The following is a 25,758-nucleotide window of genomic DNA, read 5'->3' as shown; positions in this document are numbered from 1 at the left end:
ACAATTTCGCACTTTCCTTTTCTTGCTTTCTTCTCGTCCTCCTCTCCCACTTTACTGATGCCAAATAGCTGCGGCCAAAAATCCAAGCTTTTTCAGTTGTTCCACTTGGTCTTGCATTATAGATATCAGCAGCGAAACGACTATTATCGTAGAGTTTTATAGGGTTAGAGCAGCTTTAGCCAAGCGTGGGAATAGCTGAAAGATTAAAATTTTGCCAAAACCGGTGGGCATAACACCGAAAACATCTTTACCGCGAGCCAAGTCGCAGACACTCGTCTAAAGCACAAGACAACACCGATTCATGAAGATCACACGCGCGATTCGCGTTAGCCATCTTGGTGATGACAAACTGATGATGACGCTACTAGGTGATGATGTTAACTGTCACAATTGACCAATCAGAGGGTATATCAGGAGCTGATATACCGGAACAGGCTGTTAAAAAAAAGCGTACAGGCTCCGCCGCCCTGTGTCTCCCCAGCCCCCGCGCATTTTTCGCATTTCTTATTACTGAACGACTTTCCACCACCATCTCGGAGCCTGGAACAGGCTAGAACTAACTATGCTTTCAAATGGACATGTGAGATTTATTTTTGCCTTTATCAATGATAATACAGTGAAACCCCCCTGGGATCAAACTGAAATCAAATTAGACCTGTAACACAATCATTGTCACCATTTAACATTTTGAAGCATGATTTGAATGGTCCCTTTGGATTGATAACTTTGGTTCGTGTAGGCAACTCTCTCCAATATTTCAAGGATAAAACCTATAAGATCAAAGGCTATTGTCCCAGTGGTCATGAATGACTGTCTGCAAAGGGCTTAAATTTAAGGACATTGGGAATCATCTAAAAAAAGGGTTAATACATTGACAGCATTGACTGGTGTTCAATAGCCCCATTTCTCTGTTCAATAGCCCCAGTCCTCCCTTCGCGGTCCCTGATGATCGATCATCATACGTATGCACAACGTTAAATAATAAGAGTAAAATTAGCTAATAATGTAACTTGCCTCCAGTCTTGAAGGTATGCGGGAATGCAGCTTTTTTTCGAAGAACGTCATCCTTGGGAGACGAATTTTCCACGGGCGTAGAGGTGGAGGATAAGTTTTCGGTGTTCTATTAATCAGTCAGCGGTGTCCTTAAGAGCGGAGGTAAGTACTTGATGTATGGGAGTACATATTGTACCCACGTTGCATCCCGGATTCCAAGTGACGGGGGAAATCAAAACAAAAAAATCCTTAGGACCTTTAATAATACCCCCCAAAACATCCATCAACCAAAAACTAACCCCCAGCAGGAGCCTGTGGGTCATGCGCTCCTGACCCCAAAACATCCCATGTAGAATTTCCGAGCCTTAAAAGTTATCAAGCATTAAATGATATAACACAACAAATAAAAACAATAGAAAAAAATTCGCATATCTACGCAGGCGGGACACAAATCTTCAGATTCTTGCTTGGCGTCCGAGCAAGAAAACTGGAGACGAGAGAGTTGCATGGAACGCGCATGAACGCCGTAACGCCCATATCTCTCGTAACGCCAACTCTGTCACATGTCTTTCGCTGTGATTTGTAAGCAGTCGTCACGGCAGTGCTGATACTTTTATGTGCGATCCATAAACTAATATATCTTGAGATATTTTCCTTATGTACGAAGTCGTTCTTTAGGGGGGAGTGTTTTTATTGTTTTTGTTTGTTTGTTTGTTTCTTTGTTTTTTTATCTATTAAACGATAAAAATCATGTAACTCTCTCGTCAGTCTAGTGGCTTGCCCTGGTTCATTCATACTTTATGGGATCGGGGTCATAATCTGATGGGAAATTAGGGATCAAAGCTAACTAGTATATAGTCAGGGCGGTACTTTCAGAATGAAACAGCTCCCAGTTCAAATGTATGCAAATGATTTCACAGTACAAAACCAACTTGGCCCGGTTGTTTTTGCGGCCGTTTTAGCCGGTAATTAATCAGCGCTTTTGCCGACGGCGGAAGTAGTAGAATTGGCGTAAAATATCACATATTCTTTTTAAAAAAGCGTCATATGTACAAGGCGAAAAATAGATACCCAACACCTAAAAAGAGGACTGGAAACCAGATATTCTATAGGAAGCCTATCCGGGAGAATTTCAGGATTTAATTATTTAGCAGTGATACTGAAATGACTAATGTAACGTTAAGGTGCGAGACTTCTTCAAAAAAACCGTACACGATCAATATTCCTCAACGTCAGATCAAAAAAGATAGCGATAACTCAAAATTAATTTTAAAAAAGTATAAATTGTTGACTGTCAAAAAGACAACTGCAAGGACTGATCAAACAACGTGAATAGACTGTAGTTACAATGTTTCTACTGGCCAATATTTTGCCCGCGCGGATCCACGTGCCTTCTACCGCTTGCGATGACAGCAAAAAGTTTAACGGTCAAGGACAACTTTGTACGTTAACTTGTGCAGGGTGAAGAAACCTTTCAAACTATACCAGAATGAGTGCGAAGTGTACGACCTGCAAACGGCTTAGTGGCACGTTTTCGCTCTTTATAGCCAGACAGTGACCGAAAAAAGGCTCCACTACCTTCAAAACCGTTTTTCGGCAAAACTCCCAGAACCGAATGGGTTAAACGACGTCCCTATGGTAGAGGTTGTATGTGTGAATGGCGGAATAATTTCCAATCATGCATGTTAGATTTAAACCTGTGAGGATGTCATGATAATTGTCTTTACAAGATGTCAAGTACATTAAGTTAAAAAGAGTATTGAAATAAAAATCAAGGTACTTACATGGGATATCAAATAACGAGGAGAAATCTACGAGCTCAGAACGCGCAAACATAAATTAAAAATAAATATTAATGTAATAAATAAATAAATAAAACCAATTCTGATTGTACACCTAGGGTTATTTTAAACCCTTTATCTTAATTACTTAAAAAGTACACGTTAAGAAGTAGATTAATTAGTAATTTTGTCAGAGTCTGCACAGCCGTTCTTTATGTCGTCACGCAACGCTCCTGTGGGGAGGAGCGTTGCGTGACGATACAAAGAAGGGCTGTGATGCAAACCCAAGTCAGTCAAGAAGCTGCAATTTCAATTGGTCTCTGTTCGGCTGTCCTCCCTAGGTCTATTAATCAGAATAGAATGTTTTCACTCACGTTGCCAGCAGCTACACTGGAGGTAAATTTATTGGAACAAAAGAAGGTTTTTACGTAAGAAAATGGTTTAAATCTCTCAGGTTGCTTGGTACACGAGTAAAAAAAGAAGAAGAAATTTAAAGAATAAGAAGAAGGAAGTAGATTATTGTCGACTCGGAGCAAAGAAAATATTAAAAACCTTGTTCAGTAAAGCAACAAAATTCTTGCGCTAGATCTGTACGATTTACGAGTGTCTCACGCAACGCGTTATTCAAAACACGGTAAGTGGCATCTGAGCCTTTTCTTTGTTTCCAGCGTAACAACATTGCGTATGCTTTCTCGGATATTTCTTCATGGCCTCTATCAAATTCTTGCAGATCTGCTTCATCGAAGGACAGCCGTCGCCCAAGCTTTCTCCAATCGACAGAGATTTTCTTGGATAGATGTTCCAAGACATTTTTCGTCGGACTACCTTCCTTCACTGTACCTGCAAAAAGAAAAACCACTTCGGTTGACAAAATAGCCGAAAAATTTTTCATCGAAGTACTAGCTATATGACTGCATCGCTCAACTTACTTCAGACCGACAAAATAAATGAAACGGGGATGCATGTAACAAGACATGTAAGAGAGAAATAAGTAAATGGTTGAACTGAGAAATGGGAGGGGTGGCGGGGTGTTTGCGTAAGTGGGTGATTGGATGGGTAAATGGATCAATGGTAGGATAACTCTACGATTAAACGAATGAAAGAATGAGCGAGTTAACGAAGGAGAAAAGACAAGTTTAGAATGACTAAACGTAACAATCAGCTAAAAACTAACAATTAACGTTTAAAACATGTAATGAAAGCCGATATATTATTCATCGTGATAGTTTCTTTTATTTATTGATCGCTAATAGTCTGGCAGATCAAATAGACACCACTGCAGCAGAAACCTGTCGAGACGTCGCGACAATATCTTAACTATCACGAGAGAAACGTAAAAAACACTCAGTATCATTTAAGAGCGGACTCTTTAAACAGGTTAATCAATTGGACGAACTAACTTTTACAATTACAGTGAAACCTCTCCTTTGGGACATCTCTATTAAAGGGACATCTCTATTCAGGGGACAGGGACACCTTTTCTGGGTGCCAAAACCCCGGTTTAACGCCCATTCCGGGGGCACCTAAGCACTCAAAATATGACTGACCACAAATTCAAAAAATGTATTTACATTCGGCGGAGATAAACGTAGTGGCAGTGACAGAGAATGTAAATACTTTCCTATTGGTATGAACGTACGTGAGCCGCTATGGCGTTAATTGACTCTATTGTTGTTAGGTATATAAGGTTTTGACAGTTGTAATGTATTCATCTCAGCTCTCGAACTATCAACTGTTATTTTATACCTTAGTTTATTCATCTCAGTATCGATTGATTTTTTACCTTTAACCCCCAGAGGTTGTGCGACCACATCGGTTGGGGAATACGTTCCCAATTTTTTCCCATTGGGTTTTCGTATCAGGCGGCGCACGTGAATAGTTTAGCCTGAGTGACTTTATTTAGGAATATTTGTATGCCATTCTTTAGTTATGATGTTGAACTTTGTATGCTATTTGGACGGCATAAAACACTCAGGCTCCACAGTTCGAGCTGCACACCCATTCCCGTCTCTTAGTCGTGAATATAAATAGAAAACGTTGATAAGTTTACGCGTACACAAGTCACAATGACGACAGTTTTCACAATATACTGCACTTCTGCACTTGTGAGAATTCAACAAACAATATCGTACAGATACGTTAATCTTAATGTTTTTATGCATTATCTAGCGCTTGAAATAATGATTGCGATTCAGAATAAAAGAAAAATATTTCATTTATTTGTTAATTATTAAGAACCTCAGTCCAACCTCCAATCAGGAGACACTAGCTTCGGTCTTGAGGGTGTCCTCAGCCTGGGGTGTCCCCCAGGTTGAGTATCACCTGAAGAATTATGGAGATCGAAGAGGGTGTTACCAGGCCTCGACGGATAACACCCTCCTCTATCTCCATAATTCTTCAGATGATATTCAGCCTCACTCAATAATTGCTAATTAAGGTGAACACTGCAGTGAAAACAAAGAAAAAAAGTTACCAGGCTGTCGCACAACTTCGCTTAAGTCCTGAAAAGATATAATTTAGAAATCATGAGAATTCTTGGGACGTTGTAGTTGCCCGAGAAACATTTTTCAAGAGTTTGCAATTTTGATGAAAGTGAAAAAATACCATAGACATATATGATGTTATGTTTCTACAGACGAGGCCCCTGTTCCTGAAGTTGTTAAGTCACCAAAAATTTACCAAATTATGATCACGAGAGTTGCTTGACAACCATTCTCAGTGTTAGAGTTCCTTCTAAAAGGAATGAAGGGGATGGGGAGAGGAACTTAAGTCTAATTTCACCTCAGCTTCGATCCAATTGTGAAACTCATGCACGATAACATCGCCTATCAGCTTAGGCCCTGTTTATAAATTTATATGGCGAAAACTTGTCCCTGTTAGAAGGCTCACACTGCAGCGGGGTCAACTTCAGCGAGTGTTTATATAAGAAAAAAACTGATTCCTTTGCCCTAGCCAACAGCGCTTGCGCATGCCCCGACTCTCCCGTCTTGACCGAGTAGACCAGGCTCGGCGAACCAAAGTGTTTATATGGAAAACGGGATAGCTCGGGTAGGGGGGAGGGTAGAGCGGGTATGGGGAAGGGGAGCGCGGGTAGGGGGGGTGACCCCTCTACCCGGGACAACTGCAAAGGTTGCGTTTGTAACTGCGATGATCTTCTTTCATATAATACAACTTTTCTCCATGTAAAGGGGGCCGTAGGAGGCCATCATAAATCAGTGGACTGATGTTTTAAAATACCCCTGAGCGACTTACCGAACGATCCGTACCCTGAGTGGGCGTTTTTAAGTGCAATCTACACAATAGAAGCTCTCTGTGTTTTAAGGTTGAATAAAATTCCACACGTGCTACCTCTTTCCCAGGAAGAAAATCAACCTCCAACTCCGCATCGTCTAGATCGCCTTGTAGAAACCTGTTGAAAAATAAAAAATATATATTGCTAGGGAAGAAATACGTTCGAAAGAATATATACCTGTGTCAGTATACAGTGCTGAGTGAACCACATTTAAATAGGTAGAAGAAAGAAAGCGGCTAAACTGTGCTTGCTTTCGTTGTTGTTATGATTATTTCAGGATACGTATTGCTGTTGTAGGTAAGCTCTGTTCTTAGGTTAAACTAGCATTCAACCTAGTTTGTTACCCTTGTTTTCTATATACTTCATAGAAGGGTAAGACGAAGGAAACTCTAGTTTAACCTAAAAGCTACCTTTGCCTGCAACATAGCTACATTAGCTGAGGTGCTTTATCACAAAATTGTGTCGATAAGGTTACGGATACCTTGAGATCTACAATTTTGTTCAAATTTTGATTGTTTTTTTTTATTATTATTTTCAAGGTCAGGTTTTGTAAGGTCAGTTTTATTTGGGACAGATGCACCAAATACAAAGATTACTGCGTGAATATTGACAAAGAAAAAACGCATTTTTGAAAACTTTATAATTCGCTCACCTTTTTTATTTGGTTTTGTTTTGGATACGTGAATGTATTATAGCTTATTTTACCAATACATTTTAGAAAGAGCAAATAGCATTCTTAACCGGGTCAAATCCGTTGTTTACAATGACGATGATACTCAACCCACTTACCGTAAATCCCGTATTAAGCCCCCCCCCCCCCTCTCAAATAAGCCTCCTCCCTCTAGTAAGCCCCCCCTTCCCCCCCCCCCCCTTTTCAGGGGAAAAAGTTAATAAGACCCCCCTCCCTCGCCTCCCCTATTTATTCTTCACTAATAAATGATAGACTGTATTAATCAACCATGACTGTAAAACTTCGTGTGAACTGATCCGGGATGGTTTACTTACCAACTTGAAGATCGGATTTGATTCTGATCTTCGGCTGCATGACCTAAAACGTCTTGTACTTTAACATTTCCAGTTTGTATTCTAGTTCTTTATGGAGAACTGATACCATCGTTGTTTCTAAATTAAAGAAGCTCCCCCTCTCAAATAAGCCTCCCGTCTCTATTAAGCCCCCACTCCCCCCCTCCCCCCCTCAAATGGGCTTGAAATAAACAAGCCCCCCGGGGAGGCTTAATAGAGGATTTACGGTATGAATGACTCCTGGGTTCAAACCTTTCACAATAAAGAACAAGTTATTGAACGAGCCCAAGGGAGTGTCTTTTCACGATAAGGTCTATCAAACCCTATTAACGATGGCCAACAAGACCACACTGTGTAATAGAAGGCTTCAAAATATTGCCTTACTAGTGTAGAAAGCATTAAATAATCTTTCTCTACCTACGTGCCACCATGTGATCCTAGGGGTCTCATATTTTATTTCTTCCCAAATGTTATACAACATCATATCGATTGAAATCGATTAGATATTCAGACCCTAACTTACGGACTTCTTTTTAAGATAATTTTAGATTATCTCAGGATCTTAGTTCTTTTAAAATTGACTTAGTTTGCTGCTATGCCCTCATAATCATATCTTTTAAGCTGCTCAATTTTATTTTAAGTATTTTAGGCATTGTTATCTTTAGTAGTTTTAGTTTGCTCAAACTAACACCAGTGTGCTATTATTGTAAGGAATCAGGTTAAATAAAGATTCTATCAAACTATCTATTTCTTTTGCAGCGGCGTCAGTAAAAGCTTTTAGCACCGTGTTTTGGAAAAGGATTAGTTAAAGGTAGCTCCAGGGGAAGTTTGTTTTTGCTTAAAATTGTTAATGTCGGATAATGAGTATAACACAGGGGAATTAAATTTAATTAAGGATAAAATTGAATCGCAACCATAAATACGGATTCTACGGAGACTTACCTAAGATACGTTTCCTTCATGTGCCTTTTTTTGGATGGGCGCATTCCTCCTGATACCAACACAAATGCCTCGTCGTAACCATGTGTCATTTCTTTCTTAGAATTTCTGCAATCAGGCTTTATGCCTTCTCTTTCAAGCATTTTTATCACCTTTCCTTTAAGGTGAGCAGGGCAACACATCAGACACAGAATCCTCAAAAGATCTGGACGAAAGTAGGCAAAAAAGACTGCCCGTCTGGACTGCACATAAATGCGGCGGTTATAGGATTTTTGAACTCTTCGTCGATGAAATCTAGAGTTTTTGTTTCGCCTCTTAACATAACACGACCACCTAGAAGGACAAATTAAAACAACAACCACAACAGTGAATTCACAAAATTGCTACCACGCTTAAAATGAAATAATTCAATTTATTTTTCATTCAAAATATTTCGCCGTTTCGTATTGGCTTTAATCCTTAGGTTGTTGTTGACCAGATTTGGAGAATAATGGAATCGATACGATAGTATAACTATGTCTATTATACAACCACAAACTCCTTGGAATCAGTGCAGAACTCAAGAAAAAAACAGTTGACGGCTATCCGAAGACGAAATAGTCAAATTACTGACTTCAAATAAATGGCAAAAGCAAGAATACGTAATACGGAATATTGCTTGATGGATATTGATGAGTATCTGCAAGGAAATTCTGAAACGGTGCAAAGAAACAGGCAATTGTTCAATTTTGAAGAAAGTCTACAAGGAGGCAAGGATGTTTAGAACTTAGAAATTTTGGGGTGAATCATAAAATAACTACTGAATTCGGCTTTTGTATACTGTGAAGAATGTGGATCTTGGAGGGTTACCGAGGCCGAACACCTTCCTTGATATGCATAATTCTTCATATCATACTCAGCCTCATTCAATAAATATACATAAAAAAAAAAATACTTAAAAAGACTTTTAGTTTGATCATATATATTATATTCCCATACATGTCCTCTAAATTCAACATTACAAAAGTCACACAATTTGTGTGGGCGCCCTGTGGTTTCCAACGTTATTCCTTCGTCAGAGCGAATGGAAACGTAAAATTCTGAATATCTTTACGGTCGTAAACTACTCTATCTAAATTTTTGCAGTTTACGCCCCCTTCGAAGCAGCACTATAATTAAGTGCCTCGCAATAGACCTTATTCGTGATACTCGCCAGAGGTTTTGCGCCCGCTTTAGGATTGGTGGGATTAAAGCAATGTCACGTGGTATTTCAGGGGACAAACAAGTGATAAATTTGCTAATGCAAGTAGTAATCACAGTCGAGTTTTTTTTATTTTGTCAAACGAGACGACGATTTTTAGTATAAGCAGGCTAATTTTAGTCGTGCAAAATGAACAGTCCAAGTTTCGTCATTATTACGACATTAGTACGTCATTATTGTTTGCTCTGAGGACATCTTCGGTTGCTACTGTAAACAAAAAAGTAACTATGATCTCTTCTACCCCTAATCTGCCATTATTGTACTTAAGATAAAAAGCTTTTCATTTTCTTTTGTCTAGAATAAACAAACTAGACAGCAAATTCTTGTATTTGCAAATTTTATCTCTTGTTTGCCCCTGAGAAACCAGGTGACATGGCTTTTAACCCATCACTACTTAAGAGCGAGCAAAGATACGGGTATCGTGAACATGATAAAGTCTATTTTGTATCTGATCTGCTAGGCAATTATTTTCTTCCTTACCAAGAGAATCGTTCCACCTCGAATCTTACAAACGTCCCATCAAGACTTGGAGGTTTCACAAGACTATCGGTGATTTCAATCCATTCCTTTTTTTCATCATTAGAATCCAGGAACAACACTCTGACCCTCCACGTTGTGGGATCTAGATTCAAGTCTTGTTGCTCTCGAAGCGAAATTGGCAACTGAATGGTGACAGGTTTCAAGAACTGTACAGCTTCAGAGCAACTGATTCGCAGAACAGGCCCAAGAAATATATCTTCCCCTGCAAATTCTTCATTTGGAACTTCTTGTATCTGTTCAATTACAAATCATAGTCAATAGTTCTTAACTTTACGAGTATTGTAAGACTATCACGGAGTTAAAGTTCGGTTAACCTCAGTAAAGAAAACACAATTCAGGTGCAAAGGATCTAGTCACAGGTTTCGACTTGGTTTGCCTCATCGACGCGTACAGTTCACGACGATACACCAGTACTCATTTTTGAAGAATAATATCAAGAAAATAGTAATACAGTCGTGGTGATTTTAAGGTCAAATATTGAACAGAATGCCTTTTGCCTATGTAACCGAGATCATGGTTAACGAGCTTATAAACAACGGATAGGGCTAGGATGAGATCTCGAAAACTGATTTTAACCTAGTTGGTCAACTGGTCTCATCTAAAGAACCCCCAAGACCGACATATGCAATAACTCCTACCTTCAATTCCACAGGAAACTTTAATGTAGGTGCAACAGCATTCTCAGGGATTGTAACTGTCACGCCTGGAAAGTCAGGATGGCTGAGTGAGGCGCCTTTGGATGTGATGGTAAAAGCTGAAGAAGCCTTCAGACGACATACTACTGCGTATGTTGAGCACTCAGTTATGTCAGCTTGAGCAAGAGGAAAGAAAAGGTCTGGTATTTCCATGTGAGAAGGGAAATCCTCTTCGATCTCTGAAAAAAAAATCATATGCACTTATCTTGTTTCCTTTTCAATGGAAAGGTGACAGAAGAAACCAGGCCCAACAAACCGAACCTTAGATCAAAAACGGCAGTCCAAAACAACTGTACCACCATGTCTATGCTGTCACGTACACATAGTTCAATGTTAAACTCGTTTGTTATTAATGATGATAAGGTACAACAATACTGTTTCTTGAAGATTTAAACTACTTTTTCACTGGAATTAATTCTGTGGAACTTAAAGGAGCTATTTTCCCATTTAGTACAGTTAAAATGACTCAAGGGTAAGACAAAGAGATAATCTAACCCCCCCCCCCCCCCCCCCAACCCTAAAATAGGAACTATCTTACACCTAATATTTTAAGCCCTAAAATAGGAACTATCTTACACCTAATATTTTAAGCCCTAAAATAGGAACTATCTTACACCTAATATTTTAAGCCCTAAAATAGGAACTATCTTACACTTAATATTTTAAGCCCTAAAATAGGAACTATCTTACACCTAATATTTTAAGCCCTAAAATAGGAACTATCTTACACCTAATATTTTAAGTCCACTTTTAGGGTTAAAATACCTCTTTGAAAATTACTGTGAATGGGTAAAAAAACAAAGGAACTAATTTCGACCAAAGGATGAATTCGAATCCCAATACACACAAATCTAAGAGCAAACGGAATGCGTAAACTCCATCTAGCTATAGGATCTTCAGAAGGATAATCGATAATCCGCACGTTATTCTACTGTATGAAGGGACTTCCTATACCTTGACGACAACGTATGTCAATGGTTCCATCCACTTCCTCCCAAATGTTCGTCTCCTTATCAATGAGCTTTTTTATCACCAGTTCGTAGCCCCGTAACTCTGTTGCACTGTGGGATAGTGACAGCTTCACCTTTGTGTTAAAGTTTAGACCTTGGCGTGCCATGGGGGATAGTTCAATAACATTGCTAGTAATGGCCTCATGCTCCTGCAGCGGGGGTGAACGGACACTGTTTTTCCATCTTTGAACAATTATTGGAGTGGGTTCAGACACAGCATTAGAGGGGAACCTCACGTGAACTCCAAGTTGTTCGATGGCCCATTGAGTACCTTCCCTTGTAACTATTCCTCTGCAATTACAAAATATTTCAACATTTTGTTGATTTCAAAAAAGCCGTCTACCAGTAAAAGTGGACAGTGAATGGACAGTATAATATGGTACAACAATCGGTTTGTAGATAATGGAACGGAGCCAGTATCCTAGGACCAGTGTCCCAGCGTCTCCTTTGTGAAGCTTTTCGACCTTCCCCCTTTGTTTTATGAGTCTGCCCCTTGTTAAATAAAAACAGAAATATAGCTGTGTATGAAGTCATTAGAATCTAGGATATTCTGCAACACCTTGTGGAAGTTTTATTTTTTATTTTTATTTTTATTTTTATTTTTTGACCCAGACACTCTTTATACCAACACCAGCAGTGGCAATTTATAATGTTTAAGTGTGATTAAATAGTCTCATATTTTAAAGGGGCACCGTCACGGGAATTCTTACAATCAGTTCATTAGAATTATAAGTACTTTATCTCTTCTACGAGCGCTACATGCACGATGGCAAGCAGTGTAGTGTCTTGATCTTAAAGGAAAAGAAATGTAGCTACAACAACCCGTCACTTATTTAACGTTTCTTTCTCTTCCTTCCTCCTTCACTTACCTGGATTCTCCTTCAGTGTCATTCTGTCCTTCTCTATCAACTCCTTGAGTTTCAGTTCCATCATCAGACTCTTCTTCACACTCTTCTTCCGATCCTCTATGGGATTCAGCTTCCATGGCCTCCACACCTGCCAACTCAGCCACTTGCTCATGTACCTCGACATCTTCTTTCTCTCCTTCTGCATAATCTTCACTTTCGGTTTCAGTTTCAGTTTCAGACTCTAATTCAACCTGTTCGTCCGATCCCCGGTGGGATCCTGCTCCCCTGCCCTCCTCAACTGCTACACCAGCCACTTCTGACTCTTCTGTAGTCACTCCTTGTAATCCAAATTCAGTTCCCTGCGCAGACACAACTTCAAAGTGTGCTTCAAGTTCGACTTCAGTCGTATCATTCTCTTCCCCAGCATCAACATGCGACATGGATTGCTCGAACGAAGACCCAGAGTGAATTAAAAAAGAAGCCCGCATTTTTTTCACAAGCTTCTCACATTGTGTCTCCCACTTGTACTTTTTGTCGTAGGCCTCTCGGAGAAAGCAAGCTTCCTTTAGCCGGACTTCTCTTGGCGTTTGCCTCACACGACTAATAGCTTTGCCCCATTCTTCCGCATTGTCAGAATCAACCAAAAACGCCCATCCAGAAGGAATAGTTTGAATAGCTTTTCCGAGTCCCGAATTTTTGCTCACCAAAATCGGAAGTCCAGCGGAAAGTGCTTCCAGAGCAGTGAGGCCAAAGCCTTCCGTTCGAGACGGCATAACAGCGAGATCCGCCTCGCAGAAGAAACGCTTTAGTGAGTCGCGACTCTCAACAAAGCCCCGCACAATTAGCTGAGAAGAAGGAATGCCACACTCTAGTATCCTATTTTTAACTTCTTCTTCTTTCCCTTTTGGCGCTCCATTAAATATTAGAAGGTAGCTTTTATCGTTCAAGCCTGCTACAGCTTCAGCAGCAATATCGCATCCCTTTAGTTTAAAATCTTCTGAGTCACCCCGACCAAACACGAAGATGCGGAACTGTTCTCTCTCCTGCAGACTGGCTTGCTGCAACTTTGCGAACTCCCAAAAGATTCCAGGTGTGATGTCTATCACATCTTCATCTCTACCGTACCACCGAAGATTGGCTAAGACAATTTCCTTTAGCTTTGGTCCAATGGCCACGACGACATCAGCTTCCTTACACAAATCTATTTCAGTTCGGTGTTTTTCCTCGCCTTTCGAAATAGCTGTTTTGCCTTCCTTAAACATTGGAAGTTCTTCACTGGCATTGTGTACCATATGAACTCGTCTGCTCTTGCGTTGTTTCGCTATGGCACGGGCTGGTACTCCGAGCTTCTGACCATGACCTATAACAACATCCATACCATGATCTTCTTTAGGAAAGCTCAATCCGCTGATGGAATCAAACCCAAGCATTGGCTCTGGTGTGGCAAGGCTTACTCTGCAGTCATTAGCTTCTTGCCCCTCTCTTTCACTGTAATGTGGCAGTAGAACGGTTACTTCTACATCAGGCTGACGTGCCAAGTGCTTTGCTAGTTCTCTGTTCAGGCGAGTAGATAAACCGCCCTTTGAGGATTCCCATTCGTCTCCCAAAAGAGTCACTCTTAAAGGTTTTCTAGCGAAAAAAAATGTGTTTTCCTACAATGGAGAAAAAAGTACTACATTAAGATTGGCGAATTTAAACATACACAAATAGTAGCCACGATTAACATCAAATAAGAGTTTAATTTGCCGGGACAAAAGGAAATTTAAGTTAAACGCTTGGCACTGCCTATTGAAGACTAATTTTACCGTAGTAGGAAGAAGGACTAGTTTCCAGACGTAAATTGGAAGAAAGGGAGAACAGCTACACCGTAAAGCCTGCAGTAACAGAGAAGTGCCGGCATGCACCCAATAGAACCCTATGGCATCGCGTATACAGTGGAACCTCGATATAACGAAGGGCCAAGGTACTGGCAAAATTTGTTGGCTATAACGAGGTTTTGGCATTTCGAGGTTATTTTTCATATAATTTACTATTACTGGGGTTATTTTGCTGCCCCTCGAAAAACAAAAACGCAACTTTTGTGACAAGGAAGCCACTAAGAAACTAATAAGAAGATTATAAGCCGAGTAGAGCAGCGTTAAACAGTTTGTACAAAGATGGCTTTGATTCCGCCATATTTGCCTCACAAAGGCCGAGAAGCTGTTGGGAATTTTCCGCTCATTTCAGGTGCGGTCTGTACAAAATCCACCCATTTTCAAAAAGAACTGTTGAAAAAGATGCAGAGTTCGAGATTTATGAGGCGTAGCTCTCTTAGTTTCGAAGAAGAGAGCATTCAACTGTTTGGCCACGACCGTAAGGAAAGTTTTCGTTGGCTTGATGTTTCTGTGAAGATAAAGACTTCGGTGTCTTCTTTTGCCGTTTGCAACAATGCAAATACTCCTAACACAGAGGTTTCTTGGCCGGTGTTAGCTGTGGCTTGGATGAAGACGAACACCGAAAGAAAGCGAAAAGCAAAGTCGCCTAAGAACTGGAATTAGAAAAAGGCTTTAAATAACAGTTTTGTTGGCCTTTTTGTGAATTTGTATTATTAATTTGGTAGCATTCTCTTTTTGTAATCACGTGATTGTAAGACTTGGGTGTCTAGAAAAGAGGTAGCGTTGGAAACTTTTATGGCTGCATTTTTTGTGCTGGGAACTAGTTTCTCTTCTGAAATGAAGACGTAACCAGCAATAAAATCTTTGATTCCTTTTTATGTCGTCATGTCTTTAGCTTCTCTTAAATCAAAGACATGTTTCTTTCCATTCTATTTTTCACAAATTTCTTTGGCAAGTGTTGTCTTTCCTACTCCAGCGGATCCATGCAAATAAACAATAGGCTTAACTTTAAGTTTTTCCATAATTTTCTTAACCTCCTTAATTCTTCCGCTCGATTCCTTTTCTGGCTCAGGCTGCGATGGGTGCTCATCCGTGACATAACCGAATTCACACAAACGATCCAAACATGACAAAAAAAATCTTGATTACCCAACGATTTAAATTGCTCCGCGTAAATCCTCTTCAAAGATTACACTACAACCTTTCACTCCCGAAAGTGGCCTGAATCAAAATTCAACCGAAACTTTCCTAATTTCAATTTGTAAAACGCTGAAAAATGAATAGGTTTCATTTGAACGGTCACACCAAAGAGTTTATAGACTTTCATCCACACACTCAAAAGTAAAAACCAAATACTAAACAAAATTAATATTATCATGTGAAGAGTCTTTGAAAGGACTGCCACAGAGGTTTCATGCATTTAAAAGGCTGCATTATTCACTCCGAAAATGAAAGGGTTAACAGAAAGGTCTCACACTTACACACTTACACACTTACAGGATTCAAAAGATCCAAACATTCCATTACGTCATTGTTCACTTCCGCTTTTCCTATTCTTGTTAGTGCGATCATGAGTTTCCTAACGGTGGCATCTTCTCCTTTTTGCTGACACCAGGTTTTGAGTGTTACATAGCAGCGTTCCTCGTCATCGCTTTCTTTTTCGTCTTCTGATATATTGTTAATTGTTCCTTCTTTAAGCTCAAGTTCCCTTGCGAGTTTCTTCCACGAGGATCCCACTTTTTGTGACACTTTCTTGATCACTTCAGTATCTTCTTCTAAGGGCACAATAACCTTCTTACGTGCTACAAAAAGAAGAAACAAAAACAAAAAGGGAAGGATTGAGAGGTATTTGTGCATTATTTCGTCGAGGAAAATGGACAGTTTGCATCCTTCTCGTCCCCCGGAGCGAGAGACGAGGAGAGGAGAACGATAAGAATAGGAAAGGACTCTGGGAACAAGGCTGGACAGTTCGCAGGCCTCCGTAAAGCGGGGTTGACGTTACAAGAGTATATGCGACTTGGGACACAGAAAAGTGTATGTTGTCCGTATTAATTAACCGGTGTCCGTATTAAGTGGGGTATTTTTAGAGAAAATATATTAGCTTTTCTTCGGGACAAACGAAACTGTCCCTGATACACGGCTTTCCGCATCAAGCGGGCCCCCGCGGAGTGGGGTTCCACTGTATGTACTTTATATGTTAATTACTTTAATTGACAAGGAACAGGGAACGGAGAAGGGGGAATGGATCATGGGGACTAAGCAGGTTCTAGGATTTTTGATAGGCCTGAGTTTTTAAGACCGATTGTCAAGTCCCATTTTCCATGTTCCCCTTTCTTGTCATCTATCCCCGTCCCCCTTTTTGGTAACGTCCCTTTTACTTAAGCATATAATTTCTGTCTAGCAAACTATACCTTCCAGAAGACGTTTAACTACATGCAAAGATCCTTCTGCGCTCATCTCCTTAAGCACTCTCACAATGGCTTCAAAACAGCCATCTTGGTGTTCAGAGTCGAGTTCTGCTAAATTCTCAAAGAAACTCTTCAATACTTGGGTAGGTGCTTGATTTTCAGACGTAAAGCGGGTAAAATGTCCTTGATATAATTCATCTGATACAAAACCTCGACACGCTGCCAGAACATATCCCACGTCAGCATCCAGTAAATGTGCGTCATCCAAAGGCACGCCAAAAAATTCTACTGGAGTTTTCTGTAAAGAAAAGGATGCAGAATGGCCAAAACATGAGGAAATCTTCTGTTAACAGCATTCACGATACAATAGTGTGTTTATTACCCAACACGTTAAGAAATAAGTGTCAAAGTGATCGTGTTCTGGTCTCAAAACTAGTTACTTTGATAGACAGCTCTTTTCGAACACCAATTTCACGGGGGATTTATATGACTGTTTTCACGCGATATGGAACAATAACATATCAGCAGGTACACGAACGAGTCTGTGTAGACATGATTTGAGAAACCTAACTTTAAGAATCAGCATTCCGTTAGCCTACTCAGAAAAGATTTGAGTAGCGTGCGTAGAAAGCGCCGGATTATTTTGGGCGAAAGGAGAAATATTGTGTGTACTAACTAGCGCCTGGCCACCTAGGCTAATTATTGAGGTTTCCTTGAGTTCTAAACCGTCAAAGTGGTAAAGGCAACAATAAAGAAATGTTTCTGAACCGAGTTCTTTTAGGTCCACGGATAAGCTCTAATCTTATCCTCGTTCCCAGGGTCCTCGTAGCACTCAGGAGACCGATTCAGTAGGAGAGGAACCTGGGAAAGAGGTTGCTCTAATCCTCAGTCAACTGCAACTGCCGCAAACAGAGAAGTACCATATGAGTTGTCATAGTAACAAAACCCGTGACTTGCGCTAATGCCTGTTGGTGGGACTTACCGTGCGCTCCACTTTCAATGAAGACAACCTAAAGTTTAGTCTAGACAGAAGGTTTCTCGCTGTAGGATCCGGGCTGCTGCGAAATTCCACATGGGATAGAACTTGGTCGCTTATCAAACGAACTCGAAGATGACAGCTGTAGCAGAGGTCACTTTCAAACCTAAAAACATATGAATATAAAAGATAATTCACACCCTACAGTGGGACAAGTTGAGAAGGCTGAGCCCCCCCCCATCCCCCATCTAATTCTTGCTTTGATCAGTGGCGCCTGCTATGTCATACTTATCAAATTTTATTAAAGAATTCAGATTTGTGAAACAAGTGTAAATTTACTTAATATCTATGCTTAACTTTTTAAAAAACTAAACACTTTATTGCTTTTGGTCGTGTTTTTCTCTGTAAGGAACAAAAACAAAAGTCTGTTTAAAAATGGCTAGAACCCGATCCTTGAACCTTGATCTTGTTGCTAGGGAACTAGGCAACGACCCTGAGACGTTACATGTTCTAACTCTTAAACCAACTTATTTTGACACGATTGGGTGACAAGTTGCAAGAAAAGATGCCTAGTGAGAAACTGCGTCATGTAACTTACTTCAGGTGAAAATCGTCCACGTTTTCTTCATCAAGTGCACTAATTCCTCCAGACACAAATACAAATGCTTTGTCACGCCCTGGTATCATCTTCTTCCGTGAATATCCCTCACTCAGAACCACGTCTCCTTTTTCCAGCCTTTGTATTATTCCTTCTCTCAAGTGAGCCGGACAGCAAATAAGATGGAGAACATCTTGCGAATGGGCACGATCCTGTTTCTCAAAGTAAGCGAAGAAAACTGCTGGAATTGGGGGAGTCCAAATAAGGCTTGACATGTAACTAATTAGTCCGGAAAAGCTGAAGTCCCCTTTGCTCCATACAAAACCGCAAGCGTATCTAAAGACAAGACATTGAGCAAAATTACGTAATGACTACATTGGTTAAGATACCTGTTGACACCAAGGAAAAAAATATACCCCGTGGAATTATGGGAATAATATGACGGTCATTCACACATTATGACGTAATGCATTACAAGATTTAACTACAGCAAGACGTTATTATTATTGACCCAGTTAAAATGGCCTTCTTTACACTACAAAAGCGCAAATAAACATTAACTACACTATGAAGGTAATATATCTACATGCAAAGAAAGAAACAAACAAAAACAAAGAACCTTTAAAGGTATAGAGGTTCGAAGAGTAATATAACGCTCGTCGCGAATCAACGAACGTTTAAAAGCCTTAACATTGAAACTTGCATATAACATTTAAATATAAGTTCATGATCAGTTCACAAGAAATATTTTTCATTTCAAATGAGAAAAACAATATATGAATTTCCTCTCACCTAGAGAAGCGTTCAACCTGGAACGAAACAAATTTGCCGTCAAAATTTACAGGACTTCTAAGGTCATCTGTGATTTCCATCGATTTTTTATCTTCGTCATCAGAATTTAAGAACAATACTCTGCCACGACACGTCGAGGGGTCAGGAGTTTCTTTCTGGTCGCTTCGTAGAGACACCGGCAACTGTATTGTGACGGGTTTCAAGAACTCGTCAAATTGATTGCAGATTATACGCAGTATAGGACTAAGAGACAAGTCCTGCCCTTCAAATTCTTCACTTGGAAGTTCTTGCACCTGAAGTAATAAAAATGGCAGAACTACATGAACTTAAATCGCATGTTCATGTTGATTTCTGAAAATTTGGCTAGAGTTGTCCTTACGCCACATCTAAACTAGTAAAACTAGTAAAAACCAGATTGCTTTGTGTCAGTCAAGCAGAAATAATAATTTTTGCATCTAAAGGATCAGCAAAAGGTACTCTGTATTCTAGCATTTTTGTTGAGCCTGGAGAATTCGAAAACACCTCACGCATAAGTCTGCATATCATCGTAGCAACAAACAACACAAACATTTCCTTACCAACAGCTTAATATTCAATCGACTGACAATTTGCTTACCTTAAATTCCAAAGGAAACTTGGCTTTTGAAGGAACAGCGTTCTTGGGGACTATAATATTCACACCTGGATAGTTTGGGTGACTGAATGAGCCACCACTAGATGTGATGGTGTAAGTTGGAGAAGCCTTGAGACGACAAACAACTGCGTATGTTGAGCACTCAGTTATGTCAGCGTGAGCAACGGGAAAGAAAAACTCTAGGGTACCATGGTGCGGGAAGAAGTCATCTTCGATGTCTGTAAACAAGATATATGAAAAACAAACGACATATGAATATAGTGCCAGTGTTTATCATTATCATTTACTAGTTATTATTAAATCAATGATAAAAGATCTGGGTAGTGACACGTCATCAGTATGAAATTTCTGCAGTCGTTCTTCAGACGTCATTTCGCGGGGGAAATGTCGGCTGTTTTATCATTCTACTATTCAAAGAGCAAATGTTTGAAAACCTTGCCAGCACCGCAAGTCCTCAGTTCCATCCACTTCTTCCCATTCATTGCTTTCCTGGTCGATCAGCTTCTTTATCACCAGTTCGTAGCCCTGTAAACCAGGCGCACTGTGAGAGAGAACTAACTTCGCTTCAGCGTCGAATTCCAATTCATGACCAGTGATGGTCGAAATCTCAAGAACATTACTGACAACTGACTCGTGCTCTTGCAGTGGGGGCGAACGTGCACTGCATTTCCATCGGTCGACCACCATTGAAATGGGTTCAAACACGGCGTTAGGAGGGAAGAAAATATGGGCGCCCCCTCGTTTGAGGGCCCAGTGGGTACCTTCACTGGTAAGCGTTCCTCTGCAACCAATCAATCAATCAATCAGTCAGTCAATTAATTAATCAGTCAACCAATCAATCAAACCACCAATCAATTAGCGGACCTTCTTGTCGTTTTGCATGTAACGCTTTCCAAGAGCACAAACGGGTTAAAGGAAAGCTGATGAGTGGTTTTCTGATTAAGATAAAACAACTAATAGAATAGCTTGCATAAGGATGGTCATACCTACAAACCTGCAGTTGGAAGAAATATTGCTTTCGGTGAAATGATTGTTCCAGAATTTGGAAGCGGTGCCGTGCTCTCATACTATTCCAGCCTTATGTATAACCTCAGGCAAGGAAAAGAAATGAACTGGCATGAATAATCGGAGTAGGGATTTCTTTATGCTAGTGTGCTCTTACAATGGGCTACAGGAACAGTAGTATACATACTCGTGTATTTTTACTTTGTCCAAGTCTGATTCACCCATGTCTTCCACTTGTCCCTCCAGACTACGTTCATGAATTTGTTGTAGCAATTCGTGTTCTTCTATAATCATCGCACCACCATCATCGCCATCATCGTTGTTGCCACTATCGTCGTTTTCATTAAAATCATCATCTACACTGTCATCGTCATCATTACTACTATCGTAGTCGTCATCATCGTCGTCATCATTGTCAGGAGACTTCTCTGTGAAACATCATGTAGAATGTTCGCGTTTAAGGCATAGACAAAACTAATTTAAACTTTTTCAGTTAAGAAAAAAAAAAAATTGATAAATTCTTTTGATCACAGGTTTGGATGCGGAACAGCCATACATATGTCGTTAAATATTCCGCAGTAACAAGCATGAAGGAGTAAGTAGTAGTTACACTTAATGCCCCAATTGCTATAAAATCTTGCAGCCGAGTCCATATCTTCGTTTCTAATTGTATTTGACAACAGAGCAATTATCTTTTAGTAAAATTTGTTAATTTTATTATTACTAATATAATAATAATAATAATAATAATAAATAAGTCTATTCATCGGATAAAATACATATCAGATGTTACATTGAAATGTTAAGAAGCAAGCGCAAAGTCCAGTTGTATCACGAGTAAAAAAAAATACAATTCTAAAATCTAATATTTGCACAACTAGGTTATACTTAAAATTAATCTTTTAAAAAAGCGGTTTTTAAAACGTTCAGTATTTACACTAGGTGTTATAATGGATCTATTTCTGAGTCGCTCTGATGAGTCCTTATATCTATTATTATTACATGATAATAATAATAATAATGTTACTAATAATAATAATAATAATAATAATAATAATAATACCTGCTCTTGCAAATGGATTAAGAAAACGCCAGGAAAAAGAAGCTCCCCGATTGGTTTCCTATTTGAAAATAAGAACACTTTATTTAGAACACTTTCTCTTTACACACGATTTATTTTTCTTAAGTGACAAAAATTAGTCGCTGACGGTGTTCTTGCTTACACTTTAGTTATAGTTGCCTATCTTACCTTTAGCAGCGTATTATACTTTTTTGTCTTCTTTTCATATCCAAGTGATGTGGCCAGGTCCTCCAGTGCGGTGAGCAAGTCAATTTTGGCTTGTTTCTCCAACTCCGAACTGGTCTTTTTCCATCTCTTTTCGTAGAATCTAAACGATTCCTTTCGATATTTCTCAAAAAGTTCCTTATTATCAACTTCTCGACACAACCTTAACAAAGTTTGTAAGATGTGTTCTCTCTGCTCATAAGGCAGCCTCTTGTTGTCAGGGGAATTCCAGGCTCCTTCGTAAAACCAAAGAGCTTCGTTTTCATATTTTCTCCTCGTCTTTTCATCAGCCTCTTCCTTAAGCCGTTCTTCTATAGAATCGATGATCACCATGTTAGCCTGAGAGAACTGAAACCCTTCAAAACGTTTCTCCTCGTCCCATGATCTTTGATAAAACTCCAAGACTTCCTTCTCGAATGCCCTTTTTCTCTCCCCGTGAAGCATTCCCTCGCAGCTTTTAATGATTCCGTCCCGTACTTCACTGTGGTTCCCTTGTCCCAGAGATTTCTCAATCTCCCATGCTTCTTCGTAGTATTCTTTAGCTTTATCGTAATGCCCAAGACCTCGGGAATTTTCTGCCATTTGAAAAGTGCTCCGGGCAGTCAATGGATGTTTGCCAAGGATATCTTTCCGAATTTGGTACCCGTTATAAGCAAACGGCTTCGCCTTTTCATACTCCCCAAGCCATGAGTAAGCGTTAGCAATTTTTCTGTTATAAAGTGCTGTGTATAGAATCCCAGTGAGTTTAAGTTCTTTGGCAAGATCTAATGCCTGTTGGTAGTACTCTATAGCCTTGCGAAAGTTTTTTTCGGCCTGGGGTGTCATGGTTCTGTTTTTGAGGTGCTCTTGAATGGCCATTGATTCATACGCTGTCCCAATTTGACTTCTAAACAGAGGCAAGTCAAAGTGTTCCCATGAACCAGAAAGCTTTTGACGCATTTCGTATGCTCTTGTGTAAAACTTAATCGCTTCCTCTGGATTTCCCAGACTGTTGTAGCAATTTCCAATGGCATTTAAACATCTACAAGTGCTTGTGTGATTATTCAATTGCTCTTCCATTATTTCCAGGGAACGCCTCAAACTTTTAAGTGCTTTTGGCCAATTTCCTGCTCGGCTGAAAACTTCGCCTTCAACAAACAAACAAGAGCTTTTCGCGAGCTTGAAAAGCTCGGTCTTTTTGCCATCTCTCTGCACCCTCTTCAGCAACTCCCTCGACTCTTGAACAACTTCCGCAGCCCTACGCCATCCTTCAAGTGTGAGTACCTGCAAAGCTTCCCAGCATTGCAATTCCGCTCGAAATATACTGCCTATGGAGAAAATTGAGGAGCAGAACAATCAAAACACTTTTATCTGGACCAAGAAACCAAATAGGGGTACTCTTGTCTGGACCTGACTTGGACACTAAGGAGAAAATGTGAAGTATGTACCATTGTTCGAACATCTTCAGTTCTCTTAAGAGGGGCAGATCATGTATCCAAGATTTGGTGTGACTTGAAATTTAACGGAAGGGTTTTTATTAGTAAGAATCCACTAGGAGTGGTGTGGTATTGCCAAACCCTAAAACTCTCGTACATCAGTAAACACGGCCAAAAGTTGCCCGGCTTGGGACGGTTAGGAAGAAGTTCGACTCTCTCTCCCTCTATCAAAAACAGACACCTAGGGTTGGTCCTTGCCTTTCTTTACCCCTTTTAGCTGACAATCTATGATATAAAACGAACACATTGCGCGGGTCCGAAAGGTATCCCGCGTCTTGGAGAGAGTTGACTGTAAGACTCTAAACTCCGGGTCGACATGGCCCAGTTTTATGGTGTGCACTATATTCGGGAAAACTAGCTCACCATTGCTCACACTTGGGAAAATCAATTCATATGTCTGCTGTTATATTTCACCAGCTTGTTCGTCTGTTGAGCCGGTGCTTTTGGTAATAGTTTGTTCTTAATTTGGAAACTGCTGGCGATAGCATACTGAACAAAGAAAAATAGTACATCCTTACCTTCCTTTCCATCTTCCTCTATCTTTTCAGCCCAGGTGTGAAAAATCTTTCTTCTTCGCCTCTCATCACTTATCATGGCTTCAAATAAATAACAAACCAAGACGCTTTCTCGGTGTTTTTGGGAAATTAGAAGGTAGTTGGACTTCATAGAAATGTCTAGAGCAAGTTCAAAGTTGGGTTTCTGGAAATCAAAGCTGTCAAAAGCTTTTACGTAGTCTTTGTCCAAAAGAGCTGCAATTGTTATCAACTGAGAAACGAAATGCTTGCAAAAGTTGTCTTTTGCTTTTTGGTAAGCTTCCACGAAAGCCTTGCTATTGCCAATGCTTTTAAGAAACTTTCGCATCAAGGGATGGATGTCATACAACAGTTCTTTTGCCTTTGGAACAACGGACACCACTTGACTGTTACGCATTCCTTCCATTCTTATTGCAGCTTCCGAAACGTTTACTCCAAGTATCTCAGCTGCTGCTTCCAATGAAAATGGGCGGCAGAAGAGTGACACTGAAACAGCAGACTCTTTAAGTGTTTTACTTGGAAGGAAAAAGAACATTCTCCTCAAACATGACAGCTGTTCCTTATCGATACCTTCTTCGTTAACATCAAACATGTCCTTCTTTTCAGTCTGTTCACCCCCAGTGTCTTGGGACTGTTTTACCGCTAACTCCTGCTCAATGGTTCCAAGAAGTCTTTCTGCATCAGCTATTTCCTGCCTTAAAATTGATGCCATGCCATTGAGCAATAGTGGCTTCCCTCTGCACATCTCAACTAATCGCTCTCTCTGGCTGCTATGAATAGCAGGTGCCCCTTGCCTTTGAAGGAGCTCCCCCGAAGAGACCTTTTCCAAACCTCTCACTTCGTAATTTTCCACATCGTGACGAAATGCACTTCTAGATGTCAACAGAATCTTCAATGACGATTTCTTTCCCTCAGTTTTGTCACTGGTAAGTCGTTGGAGAAATGAGACAAAATTAGTATTCCGTCTAACGGCAGCTTTATCTTTTCCACCTGAAAATTGATCAACGTTATCGAAAAGCAGCAAAATGTTCCCTTTCTCCCGTTGCCTCAGCTGCATCATTTTCAAAATAACAGGATTTGCTTCATAGCTCACTGTTGTCTCCTCCGATTCGGTTGAAAGCGCCTGTAAAACGTGGAAGTGGACGTCTTCCATTTTGTCTATTTCTCTCAAGTCCACGTTAAATTTATTCGCTTGCGTTCCCTGCCACTTAGATAGCACTTCATTTGCAAGTCTTGTCTTCCCGACACCACTGGATCCGTAGAGATTTACGACACTCGATCCACCAGTTGTTAACCTCGACATAACTTTTGTTAAGTCGCTGTGTCTTCCCGTTAATTCCCTTGATGTCGCTGCCTTTGACTCTTTAACCTCTTGCAAGCTGATTGCCTTGAAACCTTCAATCTTTTCCTCGATTCCCTTCTTCTTCGATGTTTTTGGAGTGACCACAAATTTCTCCAACAAAGTCAAATTGTCCTCCGACACAAGACCCTGATTTGCAAAAAGTTGCAGGCATGAATATAAATCCTGATCTCCTTTATCCGCGAACTTTCCTTTCTCAAAATTCGTTTTGATAGACGATACAGCATATCTAAGTTCTTCTGGGCTCAGATCTTCGACGACATCTTTTAAAAGTTGATCAAACCGAGGAGAAATCACTCCCATCCTCAACGGTTCGTCAAGCGACGCCATCGTGTGCTCAACGAACCGATGTCGCAACATGCATAAATTGAGGTGAATAAATCAGCCTCGAGGCCAGATGTCAGGCGTACGTGTATGTCTGAAAATCAGACAACACTGATATTATTGTATTATTTTT

General features: G+C 40.1%; 2 protein-coding genes across 2 annotated transcripts; both read right to left on the bottom strand.

The window, feature by feature from the left end:
• Nucleotides 1–2,959: 2,959 nt before the first annotated feature.
• On the bottom strand, nt 2,960–19,738 carry LOC140946714 (uncharacterized). Its single transcript, XM_073395817.1, has 14 exons — nt 19,626–19,738; nt 19,010–19,302; nt 18,218–18,553; nt 17,626–17,785; nt 16,647–16,941; nt 15,733–16,037; nt 12,383–14,013; nt 11,458–11,804; nt 10,447–10,682; nt 9,749–10,041; nt 8,032–8,361; nt 6,027–6,183; nt 5,248–5,275; nt 2,960–3,614 (listed from the first exon to the last, which is right to left on the bottom strand). The coding sequence occupies exons 2-14, from the start codon at nt 19,087–19,089 to the stop codon at nt 3,319–3,321; spliced, it is 4,494 nt and encodes a 1,497-aa protein (XP_073251918.1). The 5' UTR covers nt 19,090–19,302; nt 19,626–19,738; the 3' UTR covers nt 2,960–3,318.
• LOC140946726 (uncharacterized) lies at nt 19,602–25,631 on the bottom strand. Its single transcript, XM_073395833.1, has 6 exons — nt 23,927–25,631; nt 21,898–23,240; nt 21,712–21,769; nt 20,836–21,076; nt 20,078–20,424; nt 19,602–19,861 (listed from the first exon to the last, which is right to left on the bottom strand). Exons 1-6 carry the CDS (start codon nt 25,629–25,631, stop codon nt 19,602–19,604), a joined length of 3,954 nt encoding a protein of 1,317 aa, XP_073251934.1.
• Nucleotides 25,632–25,758: the final 127 nt, after the last annotated feature.

Source organism: Porites lutea, chromosome 8 (assembly GCF_958299795.1).
Source record: "Porites lutea chromosome 8, jaPorLute2.1, whole genome shotgun sequence".
Lineage (NCBI taxonomy): Eukaryota > Metazoa > Cnidaria > Anthozoa > Scleractinia > Poritidae > Porites > Porites lutea.
Note: the sequence above shows the minus strand (reverse complement) of the source record. Positions and strands in the feature narration are given on the sequence as shown.